This window comes from Lepisma saccharinum, chromosome 7 (genome assembly GCF_977018435.1).
Source record: "Lepisma saccharinum chromosome 7, izLepSacc3.1, whole genome shotgun sequence".
Classification (NCBI taxonomy): domain Eukaryota; kingdom Metazoa; phylum Arthropoda; class Insecta; order Zygentoma; family Lepismatidae; genus Lepisma; species Lepisma saccharinum.
In genome coordinates, this window is record NC_139235.1 from 71877172 (window position 1) to 71896547 (window position 19376).

General features: G+C 36.9%; 1 protein-coding gene across 2 annotated transcripts in view; it reads right to left on the bottom strand.

Moving 5' to 3' along the window:
• Positions 1-1515: 1515 nt before the first annotated feature.
• LOC145989913 (voltage-dependent calcium channel gamma-7 subunit) overlaps positions 1516-19376 on the bottom strand; it is a 131017-nt gene continuing 113156 nt past the window's right edge. The window contains exons 3-6 of one of the 2 annotated variants that reach the window (XM_083125416.1): positions 8778-8855; positions 6932-6982; positions 5193-5330; positions 1516-3923 (exon numbers count right to left, since the gene is read on the bottom strand). In XM_083125416.1, coding sequence (XP_082981542.1) covers positions 3673-3923; positions 5193-5330; positions 6932-6982; positions 8778-8855 — 518 coding nt within the window. In that variant the 3' untranslated portion in view covers positions 1516-3672. The remainder of the gene's footprint in view (positions 3924-5192; positions 5331-6931; positions 6983-8777; positions 8856-19376) is intronic. The other variant, XM_083125417.1, reaches the window with a different exon arrangement.

Below are 19376 nucleotides of genomic sequence, written 5' to 3' on the forward strand. Positions count from 1 at the left end.
TAGAACATTGGGGTGTGCAAGGAGGGGGTTGGTGGGGGTCATAGCCCGAATTTGACCCAGTATTCATAAAAAATAACGTCAAAATTAGGAAAAATGGCAAAATGAGGGCTGACTGTTAAAGAAAATAGTATATACCATCAGTTTCGAAACTACTTGGCACGCCACTAGTTTAGAAGTGAAGAAAATATATTAAGATTTTTTCGGACAAGGCAGACACCAGAAGCCTGTCGGGACTGCAAAGTTCCAGGTGATGTTTTGCTCATAAAACAACTTTCCGATCATATTTGGACAAAATTATTTTATAACCATATTTATACGAGCTAAGAATAAGATATAAAAAATTCTGGGGTACTTACAGTTATTCTAATATCTGATTTTCATGAATCTAAGACCATTGCACTTTTATGTGGTAAATATGGCTTCATTACTGACGCTCAGATTTAAGAAATTGCTTACTGCTCCCTTGCATATACTTCCAGCAGCACCTGCAGTTTTTTTTGTGAGTAGTAAACACTACACATAACAGGGACGAAGAGTACATTTTACCAACTAGGACGACGTTTACAAACAATGAAGTCAGTAGCGACTTGTAACCACATATCCGCAATTACATATCTCCAAAACGGCTCGTTTGCAGACTCATGTTTACTGAGACTTTTTTGTTTCTTTTATCGTGACCTTTCAACTGTGTCAGTTTGCGCTATTACTTATGGTACATCCTGTACGTATGTGTGTGTGTGTGTATATATATATATATATATATATATATATATATATATATATATATATATATAATATTAATTTTAAAATGCCTTCTCTATTGCAATATACCTCTTTTATAAAAATTATGGATAAACATCTACTCCCTACCATGAAAGGAACAACCTTCTACTTTTTGTAGAAGTTAAATGGTTTCACAATATATTTAATTGGAACACGATCGAAAATTAATGGAAACATAACCTCTATTTAACGTTTCACGAACCTCAGCGTATGCACTGTGAAAATTGTGGGAGTACAACACTGATCACATGCATCATTTTTTATAAAACCCTAGTTCTCTAATCTTAGTTTATGGGAACTCTCTACTCACAATTATCTTTAATCGTAGAGTTCTGCGGTTGCAGTCTGCAGGTGAATACTACTCACTTCTTCCATTTATAGACTGCAGAACTATTATATCCACTCGTCATTATCAACGAAACGGTTGAATCCTGCGATCAAACTTAAACTACAGTGTAGTTTACTCGCTAACTCGAATGAATGTACAGTGGGATCCATGAGTATTACCGTGAAAATTGTCCATCACCACTTTATTTGACCCAATAAGAGCTTGAAGAATTAAAATAAAACTTGAAACAAGCTGTTGACAACATCTGCGCCAGCATACATAAAAATCCAGTGCTTAAAAACACACACGATGTAAGAGAGAAATTAATGAAAATAGTCATGGACAATTTGCACGGTAATACTCATGGATCCCACTGTACAAGGAATAAAACACACTTATAATTTTTCGAAAGTTTTGTTCGTAACAATAAAGTTTCAATTACATACGGAAACAATGGAATAAACATCAAGGAAATATGTCAAGTGTAAGGTAAAGTTATGCGAGACAAGGAAATCCTTCAAAATTGAAGAAAACTTCACCTTTGAATAACAGAATAACAAGATGTATATGTCAACGTCATATTATAAAGATCATAAAAATATCTTGACAGGTCAGTTCAACATTCAGAAGTTGGTATTTAATAGTTAAATCAGTTTCAAAGACAAATGTTACCTAATCTTGATTGTGAGACTATGTGGGTGACAGGTGTTTATTAAATACATGGCATGAACTGCTCACATTGTACATTGTACATTCATGTGGTAACAATATTTTACAATGTGTCCATATAAATATTTATTGCCTGTTTGTTTAATATTCATAATGAACAACAGAACAACGAATTTCGACACGGTACAAATTGTTGGCAAGCATACATAAGCAAGTTGTTAGTACATTTATATTTGATATTTATATAGATGCCCTTGTTATTTTCTTTTTAAAAAACTCCAACTACATTCTAACATGGATAACATCTGTGTCAATAGAGACGTTAGCGAACAATACCAACTAGTTAAATTTCACGAAGTAAGAGATTTATTTTAATACTTCAGATACACAAACATGCATTAAAACGTCATGAGTAAATACCAACTTCTGAGTAATAAAAAATAACAATATTACTCAACAGAAAGATCACAGATAGTTCAGAGAATGTTACAACTTACAGTTGAACAATAGCTGGAACGAATTATTACTTTCAGCAATTAATCTAAGTGAGTTTATTAAGCACAGACATTATTGTAACCTTAGCAAAATAATATTGCTACTTGAATATTTATGTACACCCAGATTATATTCTAAAGAGTTAAAAGTGTTATAAATATTGAAACAAACCTTTAATTTTCCTCATCAATGTTTATACACAATTTTGTAATGTTTCATTATGTATACATTATCCAATATATGTTTTCTGATCTGCAGAATATAATAGTTATTAATATTCTGCAGTATTAATAGCTACAGAAAGAATGTTGGGTTTATATTTATCTAATTCATACAATAATTACGTTAAATATTGATTCTTTGTTAATTCTACGTAGTGGATGTAAACATTAGGCACCGAAACTTTAAAATAAATTCACGTAACGGAAAAAAAATATTTGGTACAAATTCGAATGTAGTCTTCTGGAAATAGGAGTTCTTAAAGAATTTTATTGAATGTGTATATCCCTGGTCCGAAACAATAAGTAAAATGATTAAAATACATTATGTAACTCACAATCAATCCACATTCCATTCTTACACTTATTACAATTATTTTTTTGTCCTTTCGTAATTTAGTCCCTAAAACAACAATCCCAAACAAAAAAACAGAAATGACATTAATGAATGGAAAATAAATCTATTGTTAAACATAATAATAAAAAACATACTTCGACGCATACAAGTTGACAGAAATTGTGTCTTTTGTAGGAGAGATGTAACTCGATACATCTTGATGTGATATGCAAAAATAATTCGTTAGTTTTCACCCTTGGTTTGTGGTTAGCCATTGCTGAATATTTGTAACAAAAAAAACTTACCTGTGTGAAGAAAAGACAGCTTGTTTGTATTGCTCTAATCTTTCAATATTTGTACCTCCTTAAGAAACTATTACTTTTTTCATAACGCCTCTAAACAAACATTGTATGTAGTACTTAAGAATGTATGCATTCATTATAATTAGGTATAATGTATCGATATGCAAGAAACTGAACACACAATCTTGACATACATTTTCAAGAGCTTTCACAACGTTGTAGTTCTTTTTGCATAAGCTACCATTGTGTTTTTCATCACCTTATCTTAATTTGAAAACCTTTAGGCTAACAGAGCACTGATTTAAGGCACAAAACAGATGTTAGTCGCTTATAGAAGAAAAGGACAGTACTGAGTACTTGTAGGATCAGTAACCTTTGGATATTCTTTTGCAAAAGCTTTAACTCTCACACCTGCAAGCTTATCTTGTATTCAACAAAGCTTCATCACATGTACCGGAAGAACAATGGTACAATTGCTCATTAGTTGTATCTGGAAAGAGCATATTCATCATGCTTTTCATGCCCCGATTCCCCAATGTTCTATCGGCCAATAATCTGTGGCTCGTCCGCCATTGCTAGCTCTTCTGTTGGTGCTTTGTTGCCCTTTCTTTTCCTTGAAAAGACCAGAAACGAAATACCAGAAGTTAGGTAGATGAGGAAAACCAGCCAGGCTATCATGTAGGAATACCCGTAGTCATACACTGCTCCTTTCGGGTGCGTAAAGGGTAGATTTCTCTTCTCGTAGTAGACAGAATTCACTAAGACTTCAATCACAACTAGTATTGTTCCAGCTGAAAAGAACAAGAACGTTTCAGTTTTGCAAAAATGCACATGTGAATGTTCACTATATTAATATGTCGTCCGCTGAGAATGTTAATCTTCTATGTCCAATTTTTTCATTTTTTTCCAGGAGAGACCTTTAAAATTGGGATTAGACCTTTGTCAGCATTGCGCTGGAAGTTTGTATCATTGCAAAGGCTGATCTGTTGAAGAAGCTGTTTGGTTAGGTATTTATGATATAATTAATTATTGAAATTTCAGATTGCATTGCATTCATTGCATTCAACACAAATTTTGATTTCAAAGTATACAATAAAATATTTCATAATTACAATTTTAACCTTTGTTTTTAAAGTTTTTCAAATACAAAAATGGCAATTAAGTTGATTTTAAGAGGTTACCTGAAATGAGATTAGGTAGTTGTTCTGTAATGGAGATGAAACAATTTCATTATAAATTTGTCATTCGGTAGCAAAGTAAAAAAAATCAATCAATCAACTACTTTTATTCCACTATTATTATTTTTTTCTTTTAATAACATAAGTAAGAACCGAAGTCCACCACTACTTCTAAGCAGCTCCCACAAGTGACTAAGGTCAGAATGCAAGTGGTTTATCTCATACTCAGAAGAAATCTAGACAACTGTGCATTTTTTCTTGGGTTTCTTTATATCTTTATTTAAGTATTTGGATTAAGCTATACTTCTGAAAAGCACCATACATGCCTAATTCAACAGTTTAATATAACAGAAAAATAACATATAATTTAAAAATTACACAATAAAAACACAATAAAATTACTACATGCTAAAATATATTAAGAACACAAATTACATTGGAACAACAAAATCAGTTGTATTAATTAAATCCATTAAAAACTGCACTTCAATCAGTTATGGTAAGACTCGTGTTGAGTTGTAAAATTATACATGTTCACTGGCGTACGCAAGGGGGACTACAGTCCCCCCCCCAAAAAAAAAAATTGAGAAAATTAAAATTTTCAAATGAAAGCAGTTAATTCTCTGGAAAGAATAAAATGATCACTGAAAGCCCCCTTAAAATGATCTTAACTGCCATATTTGACTTTGAACAACTTTTAAAACAAAGGTTATAATTGTAATTATGAAATCTTTTACTCCAGAACTCAGCTATATAATTTCCACCTTTACAATTTGTGCCCCGAATACTGCGTACGTCAATGCACATGTTACATGTTTTCCTATGGAATATGTGAAAACCAGTCATTAAATATGCTAATATTCCCGTTTTAGCAATTCTTACCTGTTATGAAATGTATGCCGCCTGCAAGTCTCTTGAACATATACCGGGGATTCCTAAAGGTATAAATGGAAAAGAAGAACCCCATCAGCATGAGGAACATGCTAATTATTGCAAACGATACTTCTGTTCGGCTGTAATCTGTTAATGAGAAAGAAGTATAAATAAATCACAAGGATGTAAACAATAAATAACACGACAAGAATGATGGCGAATTGCATTTCTAACTGCAAAACAGTTTAGCATACAAGCAAAGATATATAAATACAACTAACTTATCAGTTTATAACACATATAACACATATAACACATATAACACATAAGATATCAGCTTCCCTATAGTTTAATATTTCTTACACAAAACTAACTAGGTGAAAAAAGTGGAAATAATTCTAAAGTAAGGTGTTGATAATCATAATCCATGCAGCTGTGAAATTCAAATAATGTGTACATTTCAATTACATAAGATTGTATCAGTTAAATATACAGATAAATCAGAGTATATTCGGAATAAAATTAATGTATGACCCACACTGGGTTCTATGAAGAAAATATCTACACATCAAACAACATTGATTTTATGAACAAACCTACAGTTCCAATGGATTCTGATAAGAATGTCAAGAGAAAAATAGTATGAATTGAATGACATTGAAGTGTGATATGAACATTATATATGTCTATAAGTATACCCAATGTGATATTGCTTATTTATTTATTTATTTATTGAGAAAATTTCAGATACAGGTAAAATTGTCAATTTACTCTGAAATTGCCAACAATGGGAAGAGCAAAATTAAAAGTAACAAATTAACACAAAAAATGTTAACGAAAAATTTCACTGTTTCAAATTATTTACCAGCATTTTTTCTGATGGAAGACCAAGAGACATACTCTGAGTACAGTATCAACACTTGCTGGGAGGTAATATTTTTGGAGGGAACGCTGCAGAAGAGGAATCTTTTGTTTAATTTCCAGACTATGTTTTTCTGTGTAAAATAGATTTGTATGACGTGTTGTGCGCATAGGCATTCCAAAGTGGAATTCCTGAAGAAGTGTGTTGCAGCGGATTTTGCCATTGACAATTTTGCGCTAGTTGAATCGCATGGTATCTTCCTGCTATACACTGCAGTACAAATATAATTTCTATATTTGCCCATCAACCAAGCGAAGGGTTTGAATCGATATGGGCAAATAAAAGTGTGATGAATTGTCAACAAACCTAAAACCAAATAATTTTAAAAAGAGAGTTGTCAACACATGACAAACAAATAAATAATCTGAAATAAAATCCAAGGTGAAATTTATGCAGCTGAAATAATTTAACGAATATGCGACGTCACATCAAGGCCGATGAATATTGCAAGAATAATAGCATAATTTTAGCACTTGTTAAATAATTAATTCCCACACACATGTGTTACGTTTAATCATCATTGTCAAGCTTTAATTTAAAAAAAAAAACACTTTATCATTGCCGTTGAGTGCAAAATTTGTGAGAAACATCAACATATGTCACATGAACACAAGATTTGTTCGATGGTTCAACATGTATATATATAACCTTTTATCAGAAATATTTAGATAATTCATGCACAAAATGTCGGACAATATGGTATAGGTATGATGGGACAATCGTCAAGGGAATGATGTGGAATAGCTATGTGGGAATCAGTGCTTCGCAAGGAAATATAACAACATGCTTACACAGTGCACTGCTACGTACAAAGTTATTGAAATACCTGCACACACTTTCTTTGTCTCTGTGGGCTCCAAATTAGTTGTGTTGCAAACTTCAGGATGCAGGAAAAAGTAAACAAACTTGTTAGTCACAATAGGAATAAAGTCACATGCGCCAGATAACAGCAAACGCAATTACAATGTGAATGTTTGCCACAACTAATAAATACGATGGTGGGCGCACAAGTCATGGAAACTATTTTTTTTACGCTAGAATGCTGAACCTGCACGAAAATCCGAAATATACAAATGGGTGTGGGCAGTTTATTGTAATGTGGAATGTATGAACATATGAACAATGCATATCATGTGTACCAAGTGTAGGATAGGGAAGCGAGCAAGACATCCTTAAAGATAGCATTGTGACACAGGTCTGAAAGTATACATTATGCAAGAACAAAAGAGGCGCATACTGCGGTAGGACACTATCCCCCACAGTTTCCATCAGCTCTCTGTGGCATTTTGTGGCATTTCTCTCTCGAAGAACGGCTATTTTGATACACGAACTCTGTTCTTGCCGTGGAACAGTATGGTACCACCTTTTTAATTTGAGAAAAAAAAATGGTTGCCATGACTTATGCCGCAGCCCTCGCATATCGAGTTAATATATGTGGATATTAAATTACAGCAGTAAACCATGTTTAATTTTTTCAGTATTGCAAAAGGACAGATTGATTTATATTCTACGTAAACCTCTTCAATTGACAATATTCAACTTGACGTCATCACGCAGTGCATTTTGGGAAGAAACAGCATGAAGTCTGGCAAACAGATTCGCGTATGAGAAGCCCTCCTACAGCGAGAAAATTTGCAATATTTTAGACGCACACACTTCATATATGATAGTGATAATCATACCTTGATTCACTTTGGTAAAGATCATACGCACAATTCTTACCCGGCATGTTTTCACCGCATGATCTGATCTGTTTCCCCGAAATATGGCGGCTGGCTTGATTGCTCGCAATGAATTGTTGGGGGAGTATTTCTGTCATATACAAGTTTTAGTCGTACTATTTCTTTATTTATTGAAGAACTCAACCTAATTACAGGTACCATGAATATAGTAAATACATACCTATTCATGTATTTTTCTGTAATGTGTTTGTGCTTGCAACTTTTAGCATACCATTTCATTAACAAATGATGTATTTATGGTCATTGTGTTAATAGTGGCTTTACTGAGTTCCCTTAGGTTTATAGAAAAGATATCAGTGGTCTTATTCTTGATTAGCACTTTACTGTAACAGTAACAAGTGACTGAACAAGGGTGTAAACAAGTTAATTATGATTGACATTGTTTATTTTAGCTACATTTGCAGCTACTGTAACACATGACGAAAATACATATTTCAAAATAATGGTTACAGGTGGAACAATCTCCTCTTGAAATTCCAGACGAGTGAGACCGAGAAGGACTTGTAAAAATGAAGACGAGAATGAGATGCCAACGAGATACCTAATTACTATACTAAAGTACCGTTTGATATCTCTGAAGAAGTCACATTTGCAAAGGAAATTTCGTTTAGAATAAGTTTATAAATACCATGCCGAAGTCTTTTCTCGGTTTTACATAGATTTGTCTCATTCTCGGTCTCGTCTCGACGTATCTAGACTCGTTTTCGTCTCTCTCGTCTACTTCGTTCTCTCATCTATTTCCTAAGTGCCTATTTTATCATAGTCAAGATTACCCTAGCGAAGTAAAAGGTAAAACTAAAACTATGAAGTGCAAATAAACTATTTGTAAAACTTTTGGTTACAGTTATATTATTAATTGTAATTCGTGTTAGTTTATATGCTTCTACAGATTAAAGTTATTAGAATTACTTGAAATAAATAAGTACTTACTTAATATTACTTGATCTAAAGATGGATCCGATTTTATCTTCTGTTCTGTTGGGAAGAAGGCGTGGTATTTACAATTTCCTGCAATGGAAGAAAAAGATTCAAAACTTATTACAGGGCAGATGAAAATACACTACATATGTTCAACAGGGCAGTCTATGTCTCAGTAAAAAAATACTTAACAACATGAAGTTTCAACACAATCAGTTCCTTAGACTTAAAACCAAAGTTGAAACGTCACGTTGTTTAGGTTTTTTTTCTGAATATGGTCAGCATATGTAGTGTTTTTTGTTTTGTTTTATGATGAAAATCAGACTTAATCGTGTTACGATAGGTCAGATGAACAATAATTTATTCTTAATTCTGCTATTGCATTTAGATATTTAATCAGATTGAACAAGCGCATACATATACTTCAGTAATTCTTGTATTCTCTCTGGAAACAATACAACTTATTAACAGTCTCAGAGTATAGTGCATATAGCCCAGTCAATAAAGGTTTCATGTCTGGAATAATTCCGTAAATGCTGAATTTTGGTCAATTGTTAGAACACTACTAGTAGTACAAAATCCCAAAAGTCCCCGCCCCTCCTCGCGGCGCTTCCCCCCCCCCCCCGCCCCCCAAACATCAATTTCGCAGACTCTCAGTTATTGACCTATATCTCCGTAAGCAATGGTCGTAGGCAGGCAATCCTTTTTAGTCGTATTCCACATTAGATGGGCTACAAAAAAGATTCTGTATAATTTTTCGATAGTGTTGGTGGTTTTGTCGTAATTTTAAAAAAAATCTTCAAAAAGTGAATTTTCTCTAGTACTTTCTGAGGTTTTTGGCTTGTATCTTTTGAACAAATTAAATTAAAAAAAAATTGTTTTGAATAAAAGTTGTAGCCTAATTTATAAGCTTTAAAACTATATCAGTTTCAATATATTTTAATAAAAGATGCGCCATAAAATGTGTCTCCAAATGGAGGACATCACCCAAAAAGTGTCTCTTTATCACAGTCCGGCGGTTAAGTCCGGAATCATTGACTTTTCGATAAAAGCATGGGACTTCGTAGTATCAATTGTTATACCACTTAAGACATGTCCAGTCGAGTAGCCAATCGACATCTGCGAACTGATGGCCGCCATCTTGAAAAGAGTCCGCCATATTGGATATTTATTATTTTAAATATCTCGGGAACGGTGGCACCTGTAAACTTCAGGATTTTTCAGAAATGCTCCAAAGAATGTAATGAGTAACATTTTGAAAGGTTAACAGTTAACCAACCGCCACTTCTAAAGCAAGTCAGATTTAGAGTTTGCACAGAGCTGACATCTATAATTCAGTGCAAAACGTACCAAGACCACTATTTTCATCAGCGCGTTATTTCACTTTTATTGCGTTCCAAAACTTACTTTGGGGGGGGGGGTGCAAGGTGCCAAAACTGCGGGGAGGAGGGCAAGGACAGTTTTCTTTGTCTTGGTAGATAAGCTTTTGCATAATGGGTGGTCAAAATTGGCAAAAAGTAGGAGGGGGCAACTGCCACTGGTTTTATGAATAATGTTCTTGCAACTTGAATTCTTGCTTACTTCCATCATTATACATTGCATATTCACAAATTGTGCACGTTCGTGTGTTTTGTGCTTTTAGTTGCTGACAAGGTGATCATATTTGTCCATTATTTTTATTAACATTAATGTTGGTTTAATTCTCCGCCTCACCTTTGAGATATACACCTTTCGGTGAAGTACCTGTCCTCTGTGGTGCAGGTCCTCTGGTGGCTTAAGGCAAATTTTACCCGCTCAGATTGCTCAAGATGGTCAAGTTAAGGAAAAAAATTTGAAATTTTGTCGAACCATTTATTATTTCGTTTAAATGCTTGATTGAACGTGAAAGCATGATATGGTTCTCTATTTCATGCTCATTTTTTTTTTATCTAACGCGGTTTTTATTTCGGGTATTCTGTTCGGAACTAACTGAACTTAATTCCCGTTATTAATTATTAAACTAACAAGCTTTCACCTACTTTTATAACTTGAAATGAAGGATTCCGATTCGAGCCCTCTAGCGGCACCCATGGTAGTCGAATTACTTTCGGAACATCTCCAGAGGACTGCGTGAGTCTGTCTAGCGAGCGTAGTGGGCGTGTAGAACCTGAGCAAGGGGCTTAGCGATAGGTTCTGGGTTGAGATGACGTCAGCGGCTCGCTGGGTTAATTGGCTGCTTCGAGAGTTGTGACTCGTTCCGAAGCTTCAAATGCATAACAAAGATGTCTCACTTCTAGAATGTGTGCTGGATATGCGTGTGTGGGGGGAGGGGGTGAAGTAGCGTACACAGGTTTATTTTCGAACGGGTCTGCGTTACTCGTACAGGAGGATCAGGATACTCAATAAATAACATATTTTGTAAATAACCTTAATTTTGAAAGTTGTTAAAAGACGAAAATGATCATCGGGGTTCGTTTTGAGAGAGGTTTCGTTTACCACTTTGGTTTTTCCCGAGTTTTTATTGATTGATTTATTGATTTGGTTTACTTGACTGTTTTTTTCCACTCTTGGATAATCGCGAAGATGAGGATGATTGATGTGATGAAATTGATGAAGGGACACTCATAAAGAACATCCATGCCCGAGTTCTTTATTGCTTTCATGTGAAAATATTGATTTTTCTCAAAATTTCGAAGATGACTGTAGCTCCACCAGTATACGTCAGTCATTGGTTCTGTTCAAAACACCGTACAATGTTCTTCAACTTGTATAGCTTCTTGCTTCTCTGTTCCTGTACTCTATTCCGGGAATATGTGGAGCAAGGTCACGCATAAAGGCAGAGTAGGGGAGAAAACGAGTGGGCGGAGCGAAGCCGTACACGCTGCTGCGAATGTTGGTAACGTTAGTCACTTTCCCCCTCCACGCAATCCCGTCACCTCTCGAGTTACTACACTCTGTTTCAGCCATCTTTGGAGCAAGCGAACGAAAACCAGTCTCTGCACAAGTAGCGACGCGAGACGGCTCCACCAATGAACACGTGAGTGAACGGGATTGCGTGGAGGGGGAAGCGACAGCAGTTGCCATCCTTCCCAGCAGCGTGTACTGCTTCCCTCTGCCATCTCGATGTCCCCCCTTCTCTGCCATTATGCGCTGCCTTGCTCCACAGATTCCCGGAACATTGCACAGCTACTTTGTTTCACAGTGTTCTGAATCGGTCCAGGGAGAGATAAGTGATAAGGGATTTACACCCGCGGCGTAGCCTTACACTCGCTAATCCTTCTTCATTTGATTCAGGCGTGCGGTCTATTAATTCAATTTTCCGGGCCCCGGATCGATGCAGTGGGGACGCAACTCCGGGCATCCAAGTCTTCGGGATTTTACACCCGCTGTCTGCTTGGCTTGGGAGGGCGCCAGGACATGGGAATGGGTTCGCTCAATCTGCCACGAGCCCTGGTAATTGATCCCCTACGTCACTCTTCAAACGGATCCATCTGAGATAACAATCTTGGAAGTTCAAGGACACCGTATAAGCAATCGGTTAAAAACAAGGGGCGTGCATGCAGGTTAATCAATAAAGAATAGTCAACGCGCATTGGTTTTTATTATGCCGAACGGTTGTTTGTCAAAATTTGCTTCACAAGACAATTTTATGCTCAGTTAGGCTACTCTTTACAAAAAACTTAAAAACATTTGCTAAAACACTGTCAAGTAATGGTCCTGGGTGGTTATTTTGCACTCTCTCCACTCTTATTATACTAATTTAAACTAAGTGGGATTGCTCGGCAATTTATCAACGACTATATTAATTGATTTTTCACTTGCATCCTGCTTGTTTTTAAGCAATGGACTCTTATGTGCAGTCAGCTGCTTGTTTTGTGTTTTGTTCCAATTCTTGAAAATATCTTTGAATATAACAAAGAGAAAAAATATGGTGATGGACAATTTGATTGGTAATACTTATCGATCCAACTGTACCTACTCCTGTACTTACACATCACATAACGCATACTTATAACCCCCTCCCCCACACACAATGCACTACTAATGGCTTATTATTTATTATACTCCACAGTATACATACTAATCAAGTCAATGTATTATTATTTTATCATTGTATAATCTTTATATTATCTTTATTGTATTATCATGATCATTATGCTTTTTTATATTTTATTATTATTAATTCCTTGTATCAGTGACAAGGGTTGGTTGTAAGTGGCCGAAACACACCTGCTTAAGTAAAAACACATTCTATTTTATTCTGCTCTATTCCATTTCGTCTGACTGTCACGCCAGAGACCCGGGTTCGATTCCCGGAGTGAGAGATCTAAGGTCGGAATTTTGCCAGCCTTGTCACCTCATAAAGCGGCTCTGAGACTCACCCAGCCTCAATTCATTGGGTACTAAAATGGCCGAGATCGAGAATATGTGGGGCCGTACCCCAAAGTCCCCTAAAATATGCCCTTGCAACCCTCTGTTGCCGTCACTGAATTTACATAGGGATTGTTACCCGTCCGGAGAATAGCGCTACTGCCTCGTAATCAAGGAGTTCAGGCTTCTATTCCTATTCAAGGCACACTTCAGTAACAGACGCAGTTCCAGTTGGTTAAAGCCCACCTCCGTGGCGGAGTGGTTAGCCTACGACGTCAGAGGTCCTGGGTTCGAATCCCGACCTGGATCTGGGTGGGTGACCCTTCGTCATATTGTCACTTATCCTCATCTTCGCGGTTAGCCAAAAGTGGCAGAAAAGCGAAGTAAAATAAACCAATAAATCAATCCAGCGTGTTAGATATACGCCATGGTGTTCAGGTTTAACAGTCGTTCAAATGGATTACGAACCATCAGCGCTATCTTTTGTTCAAATTTTTATTTACAATATCTTTGGATTTACACGGCATTGATAAGAGGCTGCATGAGCCCCAGAACCACTTATGCGTGAACATTAATGGGATGATTCCCACGTGTGATCACCAAATCCGGGAATCGAACCCGAGTCTCCCGTGTGTCAATAGTGAATCAGTGACACGTGGTTGCATAGCTGCAGGATAACAGAATTACCATTTTGCAGGGTTCGTAGCGTCGAAACGAGGCGTCAAAACGAATTTCTCCGCACTACAATAGAGCATGGTTTGCAGACGATACGATAATACCAGTAGTATGTACGACCAGGTCTGTTGAAGAGACGGACCCGAAATATCTTTATTTATTTATTTATTCCTTGTTTTGGATGGCGAAGTTAAGGCACAAGCCTTTTCTTCCACTTAACCATCTCTACATTACATTTTATAAATTTATTTTTATAGCTAAAACTCTATGTTAAATATATAAAAAACTAAATATTTAAGATACCAAGAAATGAAATCTATAAAAAACTAAGAACATTGAGATACCAAAAAAAAAGAAAAACACAAGAAAAAATAAAAGAGAAAGACGCAAAAAACATAAAAAATAAAGACAAAAATACATACACACTAAGAAAAGTAAAAAAAAAAAATACACGTAAAACATAAACACACACACAACAAACATACTCAAATGACAGAAAAAGTCGGTGGGTGTTGGTCCTACCAATTTACACGAAGGTTTAATTTTATTTCCCTGTTTTCAGTTCTGGTAAGTTGACTCCAGAAGATAATTTGTTAATTTTGATTTGAATTGGAGAAGAGAAAAAGAGTTTCTTATGTCGTTGGGGAGGTCGTTCCACGCTCTGGTAGCAGTGACCGTTAAGGAATTTCCATAAAACGTTGTCTTGTGGGAGGGAATGACCAGCAGAGAGTTGTCTCTCGAACGGGTGGCAAAGGTGTGTGCTGAACTTAGGGGTTGAAATCGAGAAAGTAGGTAGGACGGCTCTCGTGAGTTTACTATTTTGTAGAGCGCTGTAAGAGCGTGAAAGCGGCGGCGAGTGGAAAGGTCGAACCAGCCTAGGTCCTTGAAAGCCGGGGTCAGGTGGTCAAAAAATTTGATATTATAAATGTAGCGCACACATGCATTTTGTATTCGCTGTAGACGTCTTGCTAGTTCACCGTTGAGGTCAATATATGTCAAGTCGCAGTAGTCTATATGAGACAGAACTAAGGACTCCACGAGTGTTTTATTTACTTCTTGTGGTAAAATATTTTTAAGGCGGTACAGCGAGTGTAATGCTGCGTAGGATTTTTTACATATGGCCTTCACATGGTCACTCCAGGTGAGGTTTTCGTCCACAACGACTCCCAGATCTTTGACCGAAAGTGACAACGAAATGGGGTTTCCTTCGACAAGAATGTCAGGGATGGAGGACTTCTCTGTTGTGGAAATGAGCTGACGTGAGCCAATTAAAATACATTTCGTTTTCTCAGCATTTACTCGCAGACCGTTTGCCTGAGACCACTTGCAGACGTTCATAATATCATCGTTTAGGGCTTTGATGGCCATATTGATGCTTGTTTTAGGGAACGACAAATAACATTGGACGTCATCAGCGTACAGATGGTAATTTGTTGATTGAAAGTTTCCAGATATATCATTTACGTACATGGAGAACAGCAGCGGAGACAGGACGCTACCTTGGGGTACACCGCAATTCGTCGGCAGCCACGACGACTTATTGTCAGAAACGAATGTGCGTTGCTGTCTGGCTGCTAAATATGAGCGAGCCCAGTCAACAGCGGGTTGGGAAAAGTTGAAATAAAATGACAATTTCGCCAGAAGGATATCGTGGTCTACGGTTTGGAAGGCTTTGCTGTAATCGAGGAGAACTAGCATTGTCAAATATCTTTTATCCATCGCCGACCTTACATCATCCACCACTTTAATGAGCGCTGTGCTGGTGCTGTGATGTGGGCGGAAACCGGACTGGAAGGGGTTTAACAATTTTTTCGATTGCACATAGTTAAAAATTTGCTCGTGAACGATGTTTTCAAATATTTTTGACAAAGTTGGGAGAATACTGATCGGTCGAAAATCTTCAGCTCTTACTGGGTTGGTGCTTTTAGCCAGGGGGCGTATGTGAGCGAGTTTCCAAATGCTTGGGAATGTGCCAGTGTACAGGGATGTGTTGAAAATATCTGCAATTGCGGGTGAGATGTGGGTAGCGATATACTTTAACATGTTAATAGAAATTTCGTCTGCTCCGGTTGCATTGGATTTGATTTTATTAATTGTAGTTTGGACCTTTTCATGCGTTATAAAAGAGAAATCGAAACTATTGTTGTTGTTGCTTTTATGAACACTTATGGAGTCGATTGTACGTTTCTTAATTTCAGGATTTATACCTGATACGTTTTGGAAGTGGCCATTTAGTTCTTCTGTGGAGATGCCAACAATTTCATTACTATCATATTTTTTCCCAACGCCGAACATTTTAAGTTTATTCCACAGCGATTTCGGCTGCGATCTGTAGTTTAATAGTTGTCCCGCAAAGCAAAACTTTCTCTTTCGTATTTCCTGGGTGCACCGATTCCGAAGAATGCGGTATTCTTCGAAATAATCGTGTACTGATTCCAGGTTTGCTTTGAGTGTGGACTTATACCGCCTGTAAGCTGCATCCCTACGGGACATCAGCTGCAGAATCTCGGGGGTGATCCACGGGCTGGGAGGTCTCGAAACTCTTTTTCTTTTCACGGGCGCGTGCTTGTTGTAAATATGAAGGATGAGGGAGTTTAAGAGATTCACTTTCTCGTCAACTGTTTGAAAAGAGGACACGAGGTGCCATGGCATGTTTCCTGCTTCAATATTCAGGGCTCGAATATCAAGCCGTTTAAAATCTCTGAAGGAGATTACTTTTGGTTTATATTTATATGTTTTCAGAGAATAGGAAAGAAAAATAAGATCGTGCTTCGATATACCTGGGACTGGAAATTGTCCGAAATTTAGAATTTTTTGTGGGTTGGTTGTTAATATATGGTCAATAAGCGTTTCACTTTGATGAGAACGATGTGTGGCTTTTAACGAACAGGCTGATAGGTTGAGAGACGATATGGTGTCTTTGTAATTTCGTACTTCCGGTTTGGAGGTCAAGAGGTCGAAATTTACGTCACCAAGGATAATACAATTTTCGTATATCGGTATCTTGTTACTGATGTACAGGGAGCGGAAGTTGATGAAAAGTCATCTTTTTTCTGACATCTCCGACACGACGCCATTTAAATATACACAATATTACACTTCGTCTAGAACCCAAAAAAGGTAATTTTAAAGTGCATTTTTTTTGCATTTTTTGCCAATTTTGTTTCGTCATATTTTATCACTTCTTTCATTATGGTAATATTCTTAAGTCTTTTCACCAAGGTGAACATAGGCCTATCTCGCAGGATTGCAATTTACGAGCAAAAGAAATGCTGAACTGGTGACAGTCTTTGTTGTGTCGGGCGAAACTACCAGGTGTCCGTCTGAGGCAAACTCAGATTTAAGATCAGATAAGGAGAGGCTGGATTTTTTAAATTTCCTTTTTATTTCAATTTTTAACCTGAAACTACCAAATTTAATGGTCATTTTTTGCATTTTTTACATCATTATTTCCCATTTTTTAGGACATTCTATAGGTCATATACCTATAGTTTTTCGGTCATCAACTTCCGCTCCCTACTGATGTACATAAAGAGGCAGTGCTGCCACAGGGGGCGTGGCTGTATTTTTAATCCTGTGCCCCCTGCCGTGTGAAGAAATCTCTGGATTTTTCCAACTGGGGCGTTCCACACTTCGCGTGCAGTTCTTTCGTGACTAGGCGCTGTCCGCAGTCAGCGCTTAGAAGTCACCTCGGAAGCAATTTCGTGCAAAAGCTTTCGCATGCTCCGGAACCTAGAAGACATAAAACCACTGGTGGCAAAAAAATACTGAATTTCTTTCAGTCTCGAGCGATGTGTATTTTTAAACCTCGCCTTTGCACGCTTTGCGAGAAAGTTTTAAAACTGCAGTTTAGTAAGTTTGAAAGTCAATTCAGTAGCTCTCACCTGTGCAATACACAGTACTGTGAAGGCACATAAAAGGGTAGGCTTCATCTCCCTCTCTGGCACAAATAACTCCCTCCGTCGAATGGTAATCTAGTGGTTCCAGGTTCGATCCCGGTAGAGTTCCAGTCCCGACTATAGGTCTTTTCAGTTCTTACGGCGGGCGCTCTAGAAGCTGCCAGAGGAAGTGGGGAGCGGGGAAGCGACCAATCCAGCACGATAAGAAAAGCGTAGAGGCCAGTAGAACGAGTTTCACGTAGTACTTTTTTCGGCCGCGTCGTGTCTCTCGGCGCCACTGCTGTTGTCTGGTTGGTCTGTTGCGTAATCTCCGCTCCCCACTCCCCCTGCCAGCTTCTAGAGCGCCCGTCGTAAGAACTGAAAAGAGCTATCGCATGTCTGAGGACAAAGTGATCTTAATACCAATTTCGACAAATCGATATTCCATCAGCACTGAGTTTCGCTGAAATCCAGGGAATGTCCCAGGGTGCGAAATCATTGAAAACTGGTGGGGGGAGAAAGTTCTTAATCTTCATCAAACCATCCTCCCCCACAAACTAAACACATGTGTAAATTACACGATATACATATATTATATTATTACATAACATATATGTTATTTAAAGTAAAAATAAATTACTCAATTAAATATATATTATTAATTATTACATAAAGGAAAGTAATTTGTTAGTACTATTATACATAGGTTAACAGATATTATAAAGCAGCTAACTAATTCCTATACTAACTGGTTAAAGATGTTATAAATTATGAAATAGTTGAAGTGCTTTTTTTATTAGTAAGTTTTGTTCAGTTTGTGCTTTATGTTAATATAAATCAATTAGATTTCATAGTTATTATTGTCTTGCATTCTTGTTTTACTTTTATTGTGCGTAAATTCAATACTCACAACTACACTAATTTGTGTTTTCGATATTATTCTTAGTAAAGTATATTTGAAAATGAAAGTATTTGCTTATCTTTTGTTATAAGAAAAACTCTCCCCCCCCCGGATTTTTTTGGTGGGGACGATTTTTGAGGTCAAGATTGTTGGTGGGGGAAATCCCCCTTCCCCCCAGGATTTAGCACCCTGGAATGTTCCGAAGCTTTTTACGAGCATTTTTATGTGGCAAACGTTCGATAGATTGATTGATTGGTTTGTGCTTGCAACTCTTAGCATACCATATTTTACTTCGCATTTCTGTCACTTTTGGCTAATCGCGAAGATGATGATGATTGATGAAGGTGCACTCACAACTTTCACCCATGCCCAGGCCGGGATTTGAACCCGAGGCTCCTGGCGTCGTAGCGCGCTGTTCTAACCACTACGCCACGGAGATCGATAGGCAAAGGTTCGAGAAAAATAAACTGTCAATTACTTGGACAATACAATATTCTTATAATTTTTATTAATACTACAGGGTTATTCATTTGGGTATGGATAAAATAAAACATTAATAGAAACGTAAATGTGACAGTAGGAAAATTTTCTTGTTGGTGTTTTCGTGCGTGAAACATGGGAATTTTGCTATAGTGTGTTGGCAACAATGAAGTTTGAACTGATTCGTTATTGTTAAAATGGCGTTTACGAACCAGAAACGAGTTAAATGTGTCCTTTGGTATGCTAAGTGTAAGTGTGTTACACAAGTTCAACTGGAATTTCTTGGTTTTCGTTACAGACACTGTCTGTTCAGAAACCCACAGCTAA